The sequence below is a fragment of the Crinia signifera genome, chromosome 6 (genome assembly GCF_055691185.1).
Source record: "Crinia signifera chromosome 6, ASM5569118v1, whole genome shotgun sequence".
Taxonomy (NCBI): Eukaryota; Metazoa; Chordata; class Amphibia; order Anura; family Myobatrachidae; genus Crinia; species Crinia signifera.
Window position 1 is genome coordinate 138,552,606 of NC_139222.1, and position 20,656 is coordinate 138,573,261.

The window sequence follows — 20,656 nt, forward strand, 5'->3', positions numbered from 1 at the left end:
TACTTCCGGGTACGGACGTTGCCGTCCCGGAGTACACGTTTAATCACTCGTGTAGTGATAGTGGAGATGCGCTGCCAGAGAGCAGCGGAGGGAGGACCTAGCAACAGAAGGCTAGGTTGCAGAGCGGGGATAAATACCGATGTACCCGCACTTCCGGGTTCCGGTTTCTAATGTTTAAAAAAAGAGCTGGAGGTTTTTGTTTTATTGACTGTTTTTAAGTATGCATTGTAATGAAGTTTGTTAATTCATGCCATATGCCATATGTATACCTTGGTGATTTGATTTGGAGTAATTACAACAATATGAGCGCACCCATGTGACCATGCATGAGGGAGGAGCTAAGAGGCATGCTGGGTATAAAAACCCAGACTGGCCACCATAGCACACACACCCTGAGGAAGGCTTGGGATCAAGCAGAAACGCGTTGGTGTTTATTTTAAAAGGACATAAAGGCCGTTGGACTGGACTTTTCAATATACCATCTGAGGCTATTTTGGGACGGAATTCATTTCTTTAGTGGAACCCGGGAACCCACTGAGAAATCATCCTTCTGACTGTCCGATAAGCGACACAAATAGCCTTGATGATAAGGCCAGACACGGTACTATGCCATTGATTGTGTGTATTACTATGTTTTTTTGAATAAATTGTCACAGTTTTACACTATGTGCAAATATTGAATTTTTAAACCGAGGTATACGAGCAGAGGAAAAAGGAAACCAAACTTATATCAGACGATATTATACGAAATATCTTGTGGCCTAAGGGAAGGCTCATCTGCGGTACGGAGAATATAGATTGACCGTAGAATTTTGTATTATATAGTTCATCTTAGTATCTACACTATGAATGCTGCGATTTGTTTATTCTTCTCGTTTTGAGGTATCAAAGATCTACCGACATTGAAGTTCGCCATATCTCAAGTGGGAGCGCCCTATCAGACCCTCTTTGTTTGCATCTACTACTTCTGGATAGTTTGGTGACTATCCTTTATGATAAGGCTGCACCCTTTGTTTAGAGCGCAGGTTTTTATATTGTTTTTTTCTCGAAAAATATATGCGCTTTTCTCTCAGCCCATAGAATGTCACCCCTGGTGTTCATCAGCTGCTCCACTGGGAGATAATACACATTGATGTCTGAATGGTAATATGCCCTATACAGTTACTTGAATATGCAGTAATACTTATTATTAAGATATTGAATGTCCATTCATTTTAAACTATTTTTATTTTTTTATATGGAATTCCATGAATTTTAAATTACAGCTATTTTGACTAGTAATAAAATCTATTGTACAAGATACCATCTCTTATATATTTGGCTACATCTGTCACTCAAAGTTTGTGAGTGTGTGTATAACGCTGGGTGGAGCCTCTGACTCACATGACTGACTCACATGACAGAGAACCAGCCCAGTGAGCCCACAGACAGTGCCAGACACCCTCTGCCTCCCTATGTTGCCCAGCACTGCTACTCCACAGCCACCAGGTGAGCGCCCCCCCAACGCACCCCCCCCCCGCACCCCCCCCCCGCAATTTGCGGCAAAAACACCCCCCTCCCCTGTGACCCACCTCCCGCGATTCGCGGCAAAAACACCCCCCGCGACCCCCCCTCCCGCGATTCGCTGCAAAAAGAACCCCCCCACGACCCCCCCTCCCGCGATTCGCTGCAAAAAGAACCCCCCCGCGACCCCCCCTCCCACGATTCGTGGCAAACACACCCCTCCCCCGCGACCCCCTGCTCCTGCGGCAAAAACACCCCCCCCGCGACCCCCCTCCCGTGATTCGCGGCAAAAAGAACCCCCCGCGACCCCCTCCCGCGATTCGCGGCACCCCCCCCACAATTCGCAGCAGCCCCAGGATTAAATGGCACATGCAAAACACTGACATGGTTATGGTCAACAATGAAAAAGGTTGACATGAGTTTTTGAAGATTTATTTTTCATTTTTTGAATGTTTTCATATTCATTCTCATGTGTCCACACATGTCAACATTTACATGTGTTGACCTTTCTGTGTTGATCTTTTCTTGTGGCGATTCGCGTCACACCCCCCGCAACCCCCCCTTCCGCGTTTCCCGGCACCCCCCGCGACCCCCCCGCGACCCCCCCTCCCACAATTTGCGGCAACCCCCCACCGGAACCCCCCGAACCCCGCCCTCCCGCGATTGGCGGCACCCACCCCCCGCGACCCCCCTCCTGCAATTTGCGGCACCCCCCCGCAATTCGTGGCAGCCCCAGGATTAAATGGCACATGCAAAACACTGACATGGCTATGGTCGACAATGAAAAAGGTTGACATGAAGATTTATTTTTCATTTTTTGAATGTTTTCATATTCATTCTCATGTGTCGACATGGACATCAATGAAGTGCCACACATTTACATGTGTTGACCTTTCTGTGTTGATTTTTTCTTGTGGCGATTCGCATCACCCCCCCACAACCCCCACTCCCGCGATTCACGGCACCCCACCCCATGACCCCCCCTCCCGCGATTCGCTGCACCCCCCCGCGACCCCCCTCCCACGATTCGCCGCAACCCCTGCCCCCGCAACCCCCCACTCCCGCGATTTGCGGCAACCCACCCCCCCCCGCCACCCCCGTCCCGCGATTCTCTGCAAGCCCTCCCATCCCACGATTTGCAGCAACAACCCCCCCTCCCGCAATTCGCAGCACCCCCGCGACGCCCCTTACCGCAATTCGCGGCACCCCCTGCGACCCCCCCCCTCGCGCGATTCGCGGACACCCAAGTTGCAATACAGGGCATCTTTCATACAATTCTAACCATATTTCTCATATACAAACGTTCACAAATTAAGGGGGCGCAGCACCTTACGACGGTGGCAGACCAGGGGGGCAGATGTAACATGTGCAGAGAGAGTTAGATTTGGGTGAGTTATTTTGTTTCTGTGCAGGGTAAATGCTGACTGCTTTATTTTTACATGCAATATAGATCTCACTTAAAGTAAAACCCCACCCAAATCTAATTCTCTCTGCACAAGTTACATCTGCCCCACCTGCAGTGCACATTGTTTTGTCCATTTGAGAAGGAATTTGCCTCTGCGAGTGAACCAGAATAAGGGCCTATGTGTACAAAACAAATTAGATTAAATAAACGTATGCAAATCCTGCAGTGCTGTGCCGTGATTGGACCACAATACATCTGGCTCTACACTACAGGGACCCCATGTTACTGGTTTCTCCATTTTACTCATAATCAGCCTAGGATGACTAGGATTTAGCTGGTTTTATAATGTTTTTCTTTTTATTAATTAATTTCTTAATGTGGTGCTGGAGTTTATGCCAATGCTGTCAGTAAATCAGGATTCAGATCGTATACAGTTGTATAAAAAGAGTAAGCTGAATGTTATTGCAGTTAATGCAGCAGTAAGGAACCACATCTTAGCTTTGTAAGAGGACAACAAAGAGCTCTAAGCATATACAGTACCAGCCATCCTGTTCATGAGCTGTTAGCACAGATCCTCCATTGAAAAAGGGCAAAGCGGTACCAGAGCTGGCATGGAGTGCTTCCACTAAAGTTTGGCAATTGTGAACAAGCAATGACTTGGCATCATGGGCTGAGGGATGGGCACAATATGTGCTGGGCAGCCCCATCACCACTAATGGCTTCATATCCATCCTCTGGAGAAAGGAGAGTGCAAAGGCAACGCTGGTCAGAGACTTTTTGCAGCTGAAAACATTCTCATCCACCTGAAATAGAAAAAAATATATATACATATAGTGTAGGTGCAAACAGGTATGAAGAACAATACACACACTGTCTTTGTGTTGAATCTTAATAAATCAAGCGTGATGGACAGTCATATTCTGATTTTACTTATTCATATATTAAAGGGTTTATTCATAGTGCATCAGATTATAGAAGCTGACTATTTAGTACAGCTCACAAGCTCGCTATTTAGTACAGTTCAATTTTTGCTTTCCTCAGTATATATATTGTTGGATCAACAATGGAAGAGAAAATGATTTGGGGGGCTGCCCCGCACGGACCCCCCCATGCGGCTCCACCCTCACCTGTGTCCAGGCAGCCTCCTGTGGTGCTGCTTGGACCAGTGACCTCCTCTTCTCAAGCCCCGTACATCCCCTTCTGGTGTAGGGAGGAGGAGGCGGAGGTGGAGCTTGCAGCAGCAGCCGGGTAAAGGAGGGTGAAGAGCCGCCGGGGATTCAATCACCCCTCGCCGGCTGCTTCGCAAAGGGCAGCTCTTAACGGTAGAGCTGCCCTTTGTGATACTAATCGCATATGTTAGAGCATATGCGATTACTATCGCTAAGGTAGTCAGTGTAAGGTAAGGGGCTGCGGATATTAGTGCATCCCGCCCCTTGTGTAATTTTTATTTTTAGTCCTCTGTCTGTGTATATTGTTTGCGGGTGTGTGTGTGGTAAGGCGAGTGTGTTTTGTTTTTCTTTCTCTGTGTTTAGTGTGTGTTAGTTTGTGTGCCATGTCTGGCAATGAGAGCAGCCAGGCTGGGGATAGTGAGCTGCAGGTAGTGGACCCAGGGGGAGATTCTCTAAATGAAAAATGCGGTTAAAACCCTGTTATCAGGGTTTTTACCGCATTTTGGGATGCTCTAAGCATCCCCTGACGGGTTTTCCCATAGAAGCCAATGGGCTTCTAATGCGAACCCCGCACCGAGCCCCCCTCACCTGTGTCCAGGCAGCACAGAGCTGTGCTGCCCGGACCTGTGACCTCCTCCTCCTTGCACTATGATCCTCTTCTGCGCCGGGTAAGGGAGGGAGGGGAGAGCCGCTGGGTCCCCATGGAACCCGCTGACTCTCACCACAAAGGACAGCTCTTAATTCAAGAGCTGTCCTTTGCCAGAATTATCACATATGTTCGTGCATATGCGATAATTATGAATGCGGTAGACGGCGATAGGGGGCGCGGATGTTAGAGCACCCCCCCCAGTCTTGTCTGGAGAGGAGACTTGGGGTCCTACTCGTGAGCGCCCATGGGCTATGACAAGGACAGGCCAGAATGTTCAGAGAGTTCACGTATGGCGAAAAAATGGTCCTGGTGACAGACCTCATGCACACCCTGCAGCTCTTTGCCAGTGATTCTGCAAAGGAAGAGAATGGTACTTTGGAAGAGCGCAGTGGAGGCTGCCAATGTGGATTGGGTGACGTGCCAGACCTATGACTTGTTATAAAATCTTTTACAACATCAAAGTTTGGTCAAGGCGAAGATGGCACGGGAGACTGGCGGTCATCCACCATATAAAGCCAGCGTTAATGAATATGACGAGCCTCTAAAAATCCTTATCCCCCCTGAGGTTGTGCGGCCTGCTGGTAATATGAACTCTGGTGCCCCCCAGGCTGGTGAGTAGTGTGGTTAAAAATGTGTATTGAATGTGTTGCTGCTGCACATTTATTTGAATGTTTTTTTTTTTTGGTACTTATATGTTCGTTGGGTGCCCACTAAGCTATTTGCTTAGTTTTTGCGTCCCCTCGCGGGGATCGCTACGCTCACCACGCTTCGGGCTCGGTGGCTCTCTGTGCTCGCCACACTATATAAAATCAACTCCATGCCGACATGGATAGTGGGGGTATGAGCATACTAACTATAGTGGGCGCCCAACATATAAGTACCTTTTTTTTCAGTTATGTGTGTTATATGTTTTTTCATACTTACAATTAAGCCATAGTACATATAGGTGCCTGGACGGCTCCCCGACAGTCAGGATTCCGACAGTCAGTACTCCGACATCGGAATCCCGACTGCTCCCTCGTGGGGGTCCACGACCCCCATAGAGGGAAAATAAAATAGGTGGCGAGTGCAGCTCGCCACCGTGCCCGCTGTGAGTCATGACTGTCGGAATCCCGACTGTCGGTGAAATATACCACACCCAGTACATTTACAGTAGTCATTTATTGTTGCTAACTGGTTAACAATAGTTTTGGTTAGCTTTCCTAGTAATGTTAGTATGAGCAATATACCTCCACACTTTTCCTAATTCTTTATTATGTTGTAAATGCAATCTATGTATACTGTGTTGTTTGTTAGTTCCTACATAGCATCGCCAATATAAATGCTGAAGAAATTTTTTTTACTTCATAATTAAAGTTATATTTTTATTTGAAACGTACATTTTTGTCTGCCCATAGTTTTTGCAGGTCGCATCTCCTACGTAGCTGTTGTGTGACGTGTAGTCAAGGAATCTTGTGCATTAAATGCTTTTTATATAAAAACATTTGACTTTTTTTTTACGTAATTAAGTTTTACTTAAGCCCCATACACACGGGACAACTGTTGCCTCCATACTGAGAAACGGGCGTATGGACGATCACTCAGCACATCGTGCGGCACTAGCAATGCACCCCCATGCTGTTGTGTGCTGAGTGATCATTCTGAGTTGGGTTTTGCCTATTGTTTATAGGCATAACATTGGGATCTACCAGGAAAGGCCGTGCAAGTATTTTCTTTCCCTGTGGGCGATAGCGACGCACAGGACTGCGCATCACCATCGCTGCAGAGCATACACACGGAGCGATCAGTGCTCCATTACCAAGCAATCTGGTCAGATCGCTTACAAATGGGGCTGAAATCACCCCACATATATGCACCTTAAAAGAAAGTGCTGAGACCTGTTACTCATTAATTCATTGTCCTAGATGGCATTGCATAAATATTGGGCACGGACTAAGGGGTTTATTCTAGTTCATTCTTTGACAAAATCCTTCTTAGATGGACAAAACCATGTGCACTGCAGGGGGGCAGATGTAACATGTGCAGATAGAATTAGATTTGGGTGAGTTATTTTGTTTCTGTGCAGAGAAAACACTGACTGCTTTATTTTACACTGCAATATAGCAAGATATTAAAAGGTCTAGCATATATATTTAGTGTGCACCTGCAAACTCCTCCTTCTGCTTGCTGCACTACAAGTCTCAGCAGGTAGCACCTCATATGTCCAGGGTGTGCAGTTTAGGGCCCCTCCCCCTATGTACTATATATTGTGTATTCATACACACTGGAAGGAACTAGAGACGCCTTCCTCCTTAACTAGCACCCCACCCACCTGTCCCAAATTGCTTTTAATTAGGTTGGTGTCCCAACATTCAAGACTGCACACCTCAGCTTGGCACTATGAGGGTAAGTCCTACTATACATATATGCTGAGTGTTAGTCTGTGGGAGTGTGTTTGGGGCGCTGGGCTCTTTGGGCTGCTGTTGCTGGGCTGCTCCATGGCATCATATCGTATACTTTCAATCACCCCTTTAGTTTGTTTAATATATATGTAGCACCCTTCACATGTATTATTACTTCTTACCTAGGTAAGTCCTATCACATATAATTTCCCCTATCCCTTTTACTATCACTTTAATTTCACACTAATGTGATGCCATGGGGTGGTTCTGCTGGGCTGGCCTGGGGGGCCCTGTGCCCTGGACCTGTCCCAGAGTAGTGTTAGGGACTTGTCCTAATGAGGTAACCTGGATGCGGTGGACAAGCCCATACTAATGGCCATTACTATGCTAATAGCCTCAAATGCAATATAGCAAGATATTAAAAGGTCTAGCATATATATTTAGTGTGCACCTGCAAACTCCTCCTCCTGCTTGCTGCACTACAAGTCTCAGCAGGTAGCACCTCATATGTCCAGGGTGTGCAGTTTAGGGTCCCTCCCCCTATGTACTATATATTGTGTATTCATACACACTGGAAGGAACTAGAGACGCCTTCCTCCTTAACTAGCACCCCACCCACCTGTCCCAAATTGCTTTTAATTAGGTTGGTGTCCCAACATTCAAGACTGCACACCTCAGCTTGGCACTATGAGTGTAAGTCCTACTATACAGATGGAGCTGGCCTTATTATTGCTGGCGGAGCGCCAGGACCGTGTCCCTGGCGATCCGCCAGCAATCTGGCGCTCTGGCTGAATGAGACGCTCGTGCGTCTCCCACGCACGAGCGTCTCAATAGCCGGGCGGCGAGGCGGCGCGGCGGGTGCAGTCCTGCCCGTCTCCAGCTTCAGGGAGACGGGCAGGGCTGCGGGGGGCTGCGGGGGGGCGGTGTGGACCGGCGGGGACCCGGGGAAGCCGGCGGGGACCCGGGGAAAGGCACCGTCGGAGCGGGACGCGCGTGCACCTCGTGCACGCGCGTCCCCTTCCGACATACAGATGGCGAGGGGCGGGGGATGGCGGGTGGCGAGTCCTCCGCCATCCCCAGCAACGACAAGCCCTGCGCTATCTGTACATATATGCTGAGTGTTAGTCTGTGGGACTGTGTTTGGGGCGCTGGGCTCTTTGGGCTGCTGTTGCTGGGCTGCTCCATGGCATCATATCGTATACTTTCAATCACCCCTTTAGTTTGTTTAATATATATGTAGCACCCTTCACATTTATTATTACTTCTTACCTAGGTAAGTCCTATCACATATAATTTCCCCTATCCCTTTTACTATCACTTTAATTTCACACTAATGTGATGCCATGGGGTGGTTCTGCTGGGCTGGCCTGGGGGGCCCTGTGACCTGGACCTGTCCCAGAGTAGTGTTAGGGACTTGTCCTAATGAGGTAACCTGGATGCGGTGGAAAAGCCCATACTAATGGCCATTACTATGCTAATAACCTCAAATGCAATATAGCAAGATATTAAAAGGTCTAGCATATATATTTAGTGTGCACCTGCAAACTCCTCCTCCTGCTTGCTGCACTACAAGTCTCAGCAGGTAGCACCTCATATGTCCAGGGTGTGCAGTTTAGTGCCCCTCCCCCTATGTACTATATATTGTGTATTCATACACACTGGAAGGAACTAGAGACGTCTTCCTCCTTAACTAGCACCCCACCCACCTGTCCCAAATTGCTTTTAATTAGGTTGGTGTCCCAACATTCAAGACTGCACACCTCAGCTTGGCACTATGAGGGTAAGTCCTACTATACATATATGCTGAGTGTTAGTCTGTGGGACTGTGTTTGGGGCGCTGGGCTCTTTGGGCTGCTGTTGCTGGGCTGCTCCATGGCATCATATCATATACTTTCAATCACCCCTTTAGTTTGTTTAATATATATGTAGCACCCTTCACATTTATTATTACTTCTTACCTAGGTAAGTCCTATCACATATAATTTCCCCTATCCCTTTTACTATCACTTTAATTTCACACTAATGTGATGCCATGGGGTGGTTCTGCTAGGCTGGCCTGGGGGGCCCTGTGACCTGGACCTGTCCCAGAGTAGTGTTAGGGACTTGTCCTAATGAGGTAACCTGGATGCGGTGGAAAAGCCCATACTAATGGCCATTACTATGCTAATAACCTCAAATGCAATATAGCAAGATATTAAAAGGTCTAGCATGTATATTTAGTGTGCACCTGCAAACTCCTCCTCCTGCTTGCTGCACTACAAGTCTCAGCAGGTAGCACCTCATATGTCCAGGGTGTGCAGTTTAGTGCCCCTCCCCCTATGTACTATATATTGTGTATTCATACACACTGGAAGGAACTAGAGACGCCTTCCTCCTTAACTAGCACCCCACCCACCTGTCCCAAATTGCTTTTAATTAGGTTGGTGTCCCAACATTCAAGACTGCACACCTCAGCTTGGCACTATGAGGGTAAGTCCTACTATACATATATGCTGAGTGTTAGTCTGTGAGACTGTGTTTGGGGCGCTGGGCTCTTTGGGCTGCTGTTGCTGGGCTGCTCCATGGCATCATATCGTATACTTTCAATCACCCCTTTAGTTTGTTTAATATATATGTAGCACCCTTCACATTTATTATTACTTCTTACCTAGGTAAGTCCTATCACATATAATTTCCCCTATCCCTTTTACTATCACTTTAATTTCACACTAATGTGATGCCATGGGGTGGTTCTGCTGGGCTGGCCTGGGGGGCCCTGTGCCCTGGACCTGTCCCAGAGTGTAACGTGCGTGGGTGTATGCAGTGACTGGTGGTGGGCTGAACCCTCAGCCGGGACCGCTGTTTAGAACGGCCACGGCAAAGCCCTACTCTAACTCTGTTGGCCGTCCCGGGCAAGTGACCGCAGGCTGCAAGGTGCTAGGCTTCTCCTTTAGTCGCCGCGTTCGAGGGAGCAAGTTAAGCCCGCTCCAACCCCGATGCAACCAGGTTTTATGTTGAGACAAGCCCACGGCGACTGTCAGGGACTGGACCAAAAGGAGGATCTGACTACTAGGGCCTAACTGAAAGGAACACCCTGTCTGACGGCACCTGGCCAAGGACGGGGAATGTGACCGAGCCACAAGCACCGGTACTATAGTAACGGGGTGCCACCAAACGCAAAATACGCCAACACAAAATGGTACAATACGGTACCCCAAAACGGGCGTAAATCCCCTAGCATGAGTCTCTCCGGATCCCGGAGAGCCAGGCAAGACGGAAACAGAACAACTAAAGATACGGGACAGCTTGTCCAGAAAATAACGAATAAGGACCGGGCTCCAATGGAGCACTTACGTAACCGGAACGGAACCTCCAGCGGCAGAAGATGGAGCGGAGTACGTCTGGAGTGTCTTGGCAGGACCAGATGGAAAGATCGCTGACCAAGAGAATTCCGGATAAGGGACGGCCGCAGCAACACGGCAGCGGACCCTCGCTGGAAGGTGTCGACACAGCGACGGAGCGTGGCTGGGACCACGGCAGGAGGATAGAGGCACGGGCACGGTGCACGGCAGAGAATCTGCAGGGACCGGGACAGCAGAGAGCAGCAGGCCCTCTGTGGGGAAACAATATCACCGGCGGGGCTGTATTGGACCAGCTCCCTTAAAAGGGTGCTGCTGGCCAATCAGCCTCCGCCGTAGGACCAGGCCCCCAACCTGTCTAATTATCCCCAGCTGCCTGGGCGCGCGCCACCCGGCGTCCCCTGGTTGCCTGGCAACCCCCGGGTGATGCGGCCCGACTCCCTGTACTGTCCCCCGGCTGGGCGGAAGTGACGCGCCGCAGCCGGGCGGACGTCACATCTTCCACCCGGGACTCGCCGGGCGGAAGTGCCCGGAGCGCTCTTCTAAGGGCGCCGGGCTGCTGCTGCGGTGATGCCGCAGCAGCGCGTTTGTCAGTGCTGCTGACAGTACCCCCCCCTTGAGGAGAGGTTTTGAAACCTCTACCCCCAGGCTTATGGGGAAATTCCAGAAAGAATCTTCTCTTCAGGTTTTGAGCATGGACATCCCTATCGGGGACCCAAGACCTTTCTTCTGGCCCAAACCCCTTCCAATGGACCAAAAAATGAAGGGTACCACGGACAAATTTGGAGTCCATAATTCTTTCAATCAGGAACTCCTGCTGCCCCTGAACATCCACAGAAGGGGCTCCTCTGATGATTTTACGGGGAAACTTATGAGAAAAGAAGACAGGCTTTAACAAAGACGCATGAAAGGTGTTAACAATCCTGAGGGACTTAGGAAGCAATAAGCGGAAAGCAACCGGATTAACCCTCTTGATGATTTTATACGGACCTATGAACTTGGGCCCAAGTCTTGCTGAAGGTTGGTGTAATTTGATGTTTCGGGTGGAAACCCAGACCCAATCACCAACTTTAAATGGACAAGGGCGTCTAAACTGATCTGCCAACACCTTCTCTTTGAATGCTGTCTCTTTAAGTGCGTCATGAATTTTTTTCCATGAGGCCTTAAAATGAAAGACCTTGAATGGAACCGAAGGTACAGCCTGAGCGAATGAATTCGCCTGAGGATGGAAACCATATACTGCGAAAAAAGGTGAAACCTTAGAAGCAGAGTGTACCGCATTATTGTATGCAAATTCTGCTATGGGGAGATGCTCCACCCAATCATTCTGTAACTTTGAGATAAAACAACGCAGATACTGTTTCAAAGACTGATTCAGCCGTTCAGTCTGTCCGTTGGACTGAGGGTGAAAAGCTGAAGTCAAGCTCAGTTTGATCTTCAGAGAAGCACAGAAAGCCCTCCAGAACTGTGCTTCAAACTGCGGACCCCTGTCCGAAACAATGTCAGTGGGTAATCCATGCAGCCAGAAAACATGCTTTAAAAACAACGAAGCCAGCTCCTTGGCCGAAGGCAACTGCTTCAGGGACACAAAATGTGCCATCTTGGAAAACCTGTCAATGATAACCCAAATGGTTTGACAGTTGGCGGACACTGGTAAGCCTACCACGAAATCCATGGCAATGTGTGACCATGGTCTTGATGGGATGGACAACGGCATGAGCTCACCAAAAGGCCTGGAGCGAGGCACTTTATGTTTGGCACAAAGGAGACATGACCGCACGAATTCCCTGACATCCCTGGACATTCCTGGCCACCAAACAACTCGGGTCAATAAGTCCGTGGTCTTATGAATCCCGGGATGCCCTGCAGTCCTGTTATCATGAAAGTCTGTGAGCACTCTTCGTCTGAGAGTCTCAGGGACAAATAACCGACCTCTAGGAGTCTGAGCTGGGGCCTGGCCTTGGGCCTGACGAATGAGCCCCTCCAGAGTCAAACTGAGACCAGCCTGTATGCAGGAGGCAGGAAGAATGGAGATCACCGAGTCTTCCGTGGAATGTTGCGGAACAAAGCACCGTGACAGAGCATCTGCTCGAACATTCTTAGGACCAGGTCTATAGGAAATGGTAAAATTGAAGCGAGTGAAAAATAACGCCCAGCGGGCATGCCGGGCATTAAGTCTCTTGGCAGCTTCAATATACTGTAAATTCTTGTGGTCTGTTAAAACCACTACCTGATGATTCGCACCTTCTAGCCAATGCCTCCATTCCTCGAAGGCCCACTTGATGGCTAATAATTCCCTGTCACCAACGTCGTAATTGGTCTCAGCCACAGAGAACTTCCTAGACATATAGGCGCAAGGGTGCAGAATCTGAGTTTTAGGGTTAGTTTGTGAGAGTACTGCTCCTGCACCCATTTCAGAGGCATCCACCTCCACCACAAAGGGACGCTCAGGATCCGGATGCTTAAGGATGGGAGCAGAGACAAAGGCTTGTTTGAGGGCTTGAAAAGCCTGTTTGGCTTGTAAAGACCAATCTCCAGGATCTGCCCCCTTCTTGGTAAGAGCCACCAGGGGAGCAACAATAGAGGAAAAAGAATGGATGAAGCGTCGATAGTAGTTAGCAAATCCAAGGAACCTTTGGATTGCCTTCAGATTGGTCGGCTGTACCCAATCAACTATCGCCTGAAGCTTCTTAGGATCCATGCTAAAGCCATCAGCCGAAATTATATACCCAAGGAATGAGATTTGGGATACCTCAAACTCGCATTTTTCAAGTTTGGCAAATAAACAATTTTCTCGTAATTTTTTCAGAACCTGCCTTACTTGGGCCCTATGTGAATCAAGATCTTTGGAATAAATAAGGATGTCATCCAAGTAGACGACCACGAAACTCCCCAGAAAATCCCGTAAGACATCGTTAATAAAATCTTGAAATACGGCAGGGGCGTTGGATAGCCCGAAGGGCATAACTAAATACTCGTATTGCCCAGAGTGCGTGCTAAATGCCGTCTTCCACTCATCCCCTGCTTTTATTCGGATGAGGTTGTATGCCCCTCTAAGGTCAATTTTAGAAAACACAGTGGCGGACCTCAATTGGTCAAAGAGAACAGAAATAAGAGGGAGCGGGTACGCATTTTTCACCGTGATTTTATTTAAAGCCCGGAAGTCAATACAAGGACGCAGGGACCCGTCCTTCTTGGCCACAAAGAAGAATCCAGCGCTAAGTGGCGATTTTGACGGACGAATAAATCCCTTCTCCAAACTCTCCTGAATGTACTCATTCATGGCCTTGGTCTCTGGAATAGACAAGGAGTAAAGCCTCCCCTTAGGCAAGGGGGCGTCTGGAATAAGCTGGATAGCGCAATCGTATGGACGATGGGGCGGCAACTTATCCGCCTTACCCTTGGAAAAAACGTCTACAAAGTCAGAGTATGCCGCAGGGACAGCAGACAGTGACACAGAGGCCTGAAGAAAAGAGGTCTGGATGCATGAACCAAAACAAGTGGGGTTCCACCGAACAATGTCCCCTGTCTTCCAATTAATCTGCGGGCTATGTCGGACTAACCAAGGATGTCCCAAGACCAGCGGTACAACAGGACAAGAAACCAAAAGAAATGAAATTTCCTCTTTATGCAGAGAGCCGACAGTGAGCTGCAGGTTGGGAGTACAAAAACAAATCTCCCCATTGGGCAATGAACTACCATCTAAGCCTCGCATGGTAATGCGTTGTCCTAAAGAAATGGCGGGGATACCGAGTCTCTCGGCTAAGGCGGCATCCAAAAAATTGCCAGCTGCACCACTATCAACAAAGGCAGAGCAATCAAAAATAATCTCCCTATATGTAAGGGTAGTGGGAATCAATAGGGAGTTTTGGGAGGAGAATAGTTTAAGGCCCAAGTGAATCTCCTCCTCATTTACTTGGCCTGACCTTTTACTGCCTTGTTTGGACAAGAGCAGTAATGGTGACCCCTACGTCCACAGTACAGACAAAGACCAGCCCTAATCCTACGAGCTCTCTCCTCAGGGGTAATCCGGATGGACCCCAATTGCATGGGTTCCTCGACATCCTCCGAGGAATCCATGACAAATGGGATAGGACGAGGAAGTGAAGATCTCTCGGCTCTGCGTTCACGGAGCCGACGGTCTATCTTGATAGACAACTCCATGAGTTTATCTAGCGAGCCAGGCACCGGGTATTGGATCAAACTATCTTTGATGGTATCAGACAGTCCATACCGGAACTGGCTACGCAGAGCTGGATCGTTCCACCCACAGTCATTCGCCCACCAGCGGAACTCCGTGCAATACACTTCGACGGGATCTTTTCCTTGCTTTAATGCCCGTAAGTGAGACTCTGCAGACGCCTCTCTATCAGGGTCATCATAAAGCAAACCCAGGGACTTAAAGAAGTTATCCACTGAGGCCAACACCGGACTATCCGAGGGCAAACCAAAAGCCCACGTCTGCGGGTCACCCTGCAACCAGGAGATAACCAAGCTCACCCTTTGAGCCTCCGACCCAGAAGATTTAGGTCGAAGTCGAAAGTATAACCTACAATTCTCTCTGAAGTTAAAAAACTCCTTTCTATTACCAGAAAACCGGTCAGGCATATTCATTTTTGGTTCAGGTGTTACTACCGGAGGAGAACGAGACCCTCTCTCCTGATTGGTTACCCGGAGTGACAATTCCTGAACCATTTGCGTTAGACCCACAACCTGGGCATCTAACGAAGGGGATGTAGGATTCATAATGAGGGCTCCGCACAACCACTAACACCCACGGACAAAACAGGTATATTATATAAAAGAGATTTATATAATCTGTTTGGCCGGTGATAATGTAACGTGCTTGGGTGTATGCAGTGACTGGTGGTGGGCTGAACCCTCAGCCGGGACCGCTGTTTAGAACGGCCACGGCAAAGCCCTACTCTAACTCTGTTGGCCATCCCGGGCAAGTGACCGCAGGCTGCAAGGTGCTAGGCTTCTCCTTTAGTCGCCGCGTTCGAGGGAGCAGGTTAAGCCCGCTCCAACCCCGATGCAACCAGGTTTTATGTTGAGACAAGCCCACGGCGACTGTCAGGGACTGGACCAAAAGGAGGATCTGACTACTAGGGCCTAACTGAAAGGAACACCCTGTCTGACGGCACCTGGCCAAGGACGGGGAATGTGACCGAGCCACAAGCACCGGTACTATAGTAACGGGGTGCCACCAAACGCAAAATACGCCAACACAAAATGGTACAATACGGTACCCCAAAACGGGCGTAAATCCCCTAGCATGAGTCTCTCCGGATCCCGGAGAGCCAGGCAAGACGGAAACAGAACAACTAAAGATACGGGACAGCTTGTCCAGAAAATAACGAATAAGGACCGGGCTCCAATGGAGCACTTACGTAACCGGAACGGAACCTCCAGCGGCAGAAGATGGAGCGGAGTACGTCTGGAGTGTCTTGGCAGGACCAGATGGAAAGATCGCTGACCAAGAGAATTCCGGATAAGGGAGGGCCGCAGCAACACGGCAGCGGACCCTCGCTGGAAGGTGTCGACACAGCGACGGAGCGTGGCTGGGACCACGGCAGGAGGATAGAGGCACAGGCACGGTGCACGGCAGAGAATCTGCAGGGACCGGGACAGCAGAGAGCAGCAGGCCCTCTGTGGGGAAACAATATCACCGGCGGGGCTGTATTGGACCAGCTCCCTTAAAAGGGTGCTGCTGGCCAATCAGCCTCCGCCGTAGGACCAGGCCCCCAACCTGTCTAATTATCCCCAGCTGCCTGGGCGCGCGCCACCCGGCGTCCCCTGGTTGCCTGGCAACCCCCGGGTGACGCGGCCCGACTCCCTGTACTGTCCCCCGGCTGGGCGGAAGTGACGCGCCGCAGCCGGGCGGACGTCACATCTTCCACCCGGGACTCGCCGGGCGGAAGTGCCCGGAGCGCTCTTCTAAGGGCGCCGGGCTGCTGCTGCGGTGATGCCGCAGCAGCGTGTTTGTCAGCGCTGCTGACACAGAGTAGTGTTAGGGACTTGTCCTAATGAGGTAACCTGGATGCGGTGGACAAGCCCATACTAATAGCCATTACTATGCTAATAACCTCAAATGCAATATAGCAAGATATTAAAAGGTCTAGCATATATATTTAGTGTGCACCTGCAAACTCCTCCTCCTGCTTGCTGCACTACAAGTCTCAGCAGGTAGCACCTCATATGTCCAGGGTGTGCAGTTTAGGGCCCCTCCCCCTATGTATAGTACATATAGGTGCCTGGACGGCTTCCCGACAGTCAGGATTCCGACAGTCAGTACTCCGACATCGGAATCCCGACTGCTCCCTCGTGGGGGTCCACGACCCCCATAGAGGGAAAATAAAATAGGTGGCGAGTGCAGCTCGCCACTGTGCCCGCTGTGAGTCATGACTGTCGGAATCCCGACTGTCGGTGAAATATACCACACCCAGAACATTTACAGTAGTCATTTATTGTTGCTAACTGGTTAACAATAGTTTTGGTTAGCTTTCCTAGTAATGTTAGTATGAGCAATATACCTCCACACTTTTCCTAATTCTTTATTATGTTGTAAATGCAATCTATGTATACTGTGTTGTTTGTTAGTTCCTACATAGTATCGCCAATATAAATGCTGAAGTAATTTTTTTTACTTCATAATTAAAGTTATATTTTTATTTGAAACGTACATTTTTGTCTGCCCATAGTTTTTGCAGGTCGCATCTCCTACGTAGCTGTTGTGTGACGTGTAGTCAGGGAATCTTGTGCATTAAATGCTTTTTATATAAAAACATTTGACTTTTTTTTTTTTTACGTAATTAAGTTTTACTTAAGCCCCATACACACGGGACAACTGCTGCCTCCATACTGAGAAACGGGCGTATGGACAATCACTCAGCACATCGTGCGGCACTAGCAATGCACCCCCATGCTGTTGTGTGCTGAGTGATCATTCTGAGTTGGGTTTTGCCTATTGTTTATAGGCATAACATTGGGATCTACCAGGAAAGGCCGTGCATGTATTTTCTTTCCCTGTGGGCGATAGCGACGCACAGGACTGCGCATCACCATCGCTGCAGAGCATACACACGGAGCGATCAGTGCTCCATTACCAAGCAATCTGGTCAGATCGCTTACAAATGGGGCTGAAATCACCCCACATATATGCACCTTAAAAGAAAGTGCTGAGACCTGTTACTCATTAATTCATTGTCCTAGATGACATTGCATAAATATTGGGCACGGACTAAGGGGTTTATTCTAGTTCATTCTTTGACAAAATCCTTCTTAGATGGACAAAACCATGTGCACTGCAGGGGGGCAGATGTAACAAGTGCAGATAGAATTAGATTTGGGTGAGTTATTTTGTTTCTGTGCAGAGAAAATACTGACTGCTTTATTTTACACTGCAATATAGATCTCACTTTGAAGAAAAACCCGGTACTCTTTACCTAGCACGGCGCCCGCGATTGGCATGCACTAAAAAAACGGGTGCGACGCGATGCCCGCGATTTCCCATAGGGATCAATGTTAAAAGTGTCAATGGACGCAATTTTTGTGTTCAATGCCTCAATGCCCGCGATTTGTCCATAGGAAACAATGTTAAATGGGCCACAGAGCCCTAATAGTCCCCCTGAAGTCTGAAATGGCCCCCACAATTGTTAACGCCACCCCACGATCAACGTGAACCCGAAGCGTGGCGAGCGACGGCGGTACGCGACCTTCGACCTTTTCATACCCCCACTATCCACGTCGGCGTGGAGTTGAGAATAGAATAGTGTGGCGAGCGCAGCGAGCCACCAAGCCCCGCGAGGGAACGCAAACACCTGTGAAGCCCGCGAAGGGACGCGTTTACCTGTGAAGGTATCCGCGTCCCCTCGCGGGGCTCGGTGGCTCGCTGCGCTCGCCACACTATTCTATTGTCAACTCCACGCCGACGTGGATAGTGGGGGTATGAAAAGGTCGGAGGACGCGTACCGCCGCCCCTCGCGGGCTCGCTGCGCTCGCCACGCTTCGGGTTCACGTTGATCGTGGGGTGGCGTTAACAATTGTGGGGGCCATTTTCGACTTCAGGGGGACTATTTGGGCTCTGTGGCCCATTTAACATTGTTTCCTATGGAAAAATCGCGGCCATTGAGGCATTGAACACTAAAATCGCGTCCATTGACACTTTTAACATTGTTCCCTATGGGAAATTGCGGCCATCGCGTCGCACCCGTTTTTTAGTGCATGCGATGGCCGCGATGGGCGCCGTGCTAGGTAAAGAGTACCAAAAACCCCACCCAAATCTAATTCTCTCTGCACAAGTTACATCTGCCCCACCCGCAGTGCACATGGTTTTGTCCATCTAAGAAGGATTTTGTCAGAAAGAATGAACTAGAATAACCCCCTAAATTTCCAATCCCCTAACATTAGGACTTTAATATATGAACTAAGGTTTGGGAATTTTAGTATTAATATTATACTTTCTAGAAATTTCTTTTACCCTCTTATAGTACAATTCAGTGTATGGCCTAATGCAACACATTGGGGAAAATGTAATAGGGTGAGCGATTTTAAAAAGTGAGAGATTTGGTAAAGCGGCAATCATTTACACTCCAAAATCAAGCTGGTTTTGCAGTGTAAATGATTACCGCTTTAAAAAAAACAAAAGCTGGAGATTTCTTACAAAATCTCTCACTTTCTGATTCTCTCACCCTGTTACATTTCCCCCATAATCTGATTCCAGAGAAAACATACAGCCTTATCTACTCTGACGTTCAATTTTAGGTTAAAAGATAGAAATAACTGAGAGATGTGACCGCAAAGTGCATTAAGTGTGAGAAAGGTTAAAGAACCAACGGACATGGCCATGGAGCTTGTAAGCTTCTGTGTGAGCATACTTTCATTAAAGGTACTTGTTGCTCATCATTTCTTCGAGGGAAAATGTAATGTACTTAAAATGAGAAACTGATTTTTTTTTTTTTTTATAAAAATAGAAAAGTTTTCAGACATTTGATTTTCATGATTAGGTATTTCCATTTATCTGCTACGGTCGCCTGCTTAGCTGACTGACGAAGATTGCTTAAAGTCAGTTTTGCATAGGACTGATATCCTGTATAAAATGCCTGTGTAGACTTTTCAGGTAAGAATTGTGCTTAGACTATCCAGCAATGAAGGACAGTCTTAAAAAGCTAGCCACACATAGGAACAGCTCTGAACAGTAATAAAATGAACAATTTTTGGTTTTAATTCCAAATGCTTCAAATCAAATAGATTACGGATGTATACGTAACAATCCTATTACATATCATTAACAATCACAAAGGCTTCCATCTTAGTCAATTTACTATTAAAGAGGGGATGTTGCCAATAGCAACCAACACTTTAACATTTGTTAACATCATAATTGTTGACTTTGTAGTGTCAAAATGATAAATGTCAACAGTGTTAATGTCGACCTATTGGCTACATCTGTGTAGATCTCCTAGTTGGTGCACAGGTGAATTCATTATTCATTAACTTTATTCCCAGGAAGTAATGAGAAGAATTGCCATTGTTATAACTTACCTCAACAACTGCAAAAGCCTTTTGGTAAGTTGAATGCATTTCCTGGAATTGTGCCAGCCAATGGCGTGCCTCACTCGGAGTCCCACCACACTCTCTAAGAAAAGCACGAATGTCTCTTCGGACCAAGGAGCGGTCATCCATTGAGGAAACCGTTCCTGGACCCTTGGCCGCTTCCTCTTGATTCAGCTCTTCATGTGTGGGGTCATCTCGAATTCTAACACGATGTTGGAGTGCAGAACCTCCTCCACTTAGACTGCTAAGGAAGCGAGAGTTACGGAAAGAGAAGGATGAAATTCCTGGTATAGCTGTCATGGAGATTCTAATGTTTATCTCTCACTATTTCCACTATTACTGTGATACATCAAGTCTTATGGTCCTGTGAAGTATTATGTTCTGGTCTCTCACTACTTCCCTTTAATACTTTTTCAAACTCTTAAACTTTAGATATATGTTCAAGCCTGCGGGACATCCCAGAGGTGTGGCTTGACTGTGACAAACTGAGATGGAAAGAGGGAGAAGGACACAGCCTGCAGAACTATTCAGGTCCCTCTGTAGATCATCACTTTACTTTTCTTGTGTGTAAGAAACCTTGCAAGTGTAGATCATAGGAGGAATTAAGAATTAAGAGGGATTTTAGCCTTTATAAAGTGATCTCAGAAACAAGCAGT

The 20,656-nt window shown here is 48.2% G+C and overlaps 1 protein-coding gene across 1 annotated transcript in view; it reads right to left on the minus strand.

Annotated features, from left to right (window-relative positions):
* NAGS (N-acetylglutamate synthase) overlaps nt 1-20,423 on the minus strand; it is a 57,430-nt gene extending 37,007 nt beyond the window's left edge. Inside the window, exons 1-2 of the mRNA XM_083147365.1 lie at nt 19,989-20,423; nt 3,449-3,711 (exon numbers count right to left, since the gene is read on the minus strand). Coding sequence (XP_083003491.1) covers nt 3,449-3,711; nt 19,989-20,300 — 575 coding nt within the window. The 5' untranslated portion in view covers nt 20,301-20,423. The remainder of the gene's footprint in view (nt 1-3,448; nt 3,712-19,988) is intronic.
* Nucleotides 20,424-20,656: the final 233 nt, after the last annotated feature.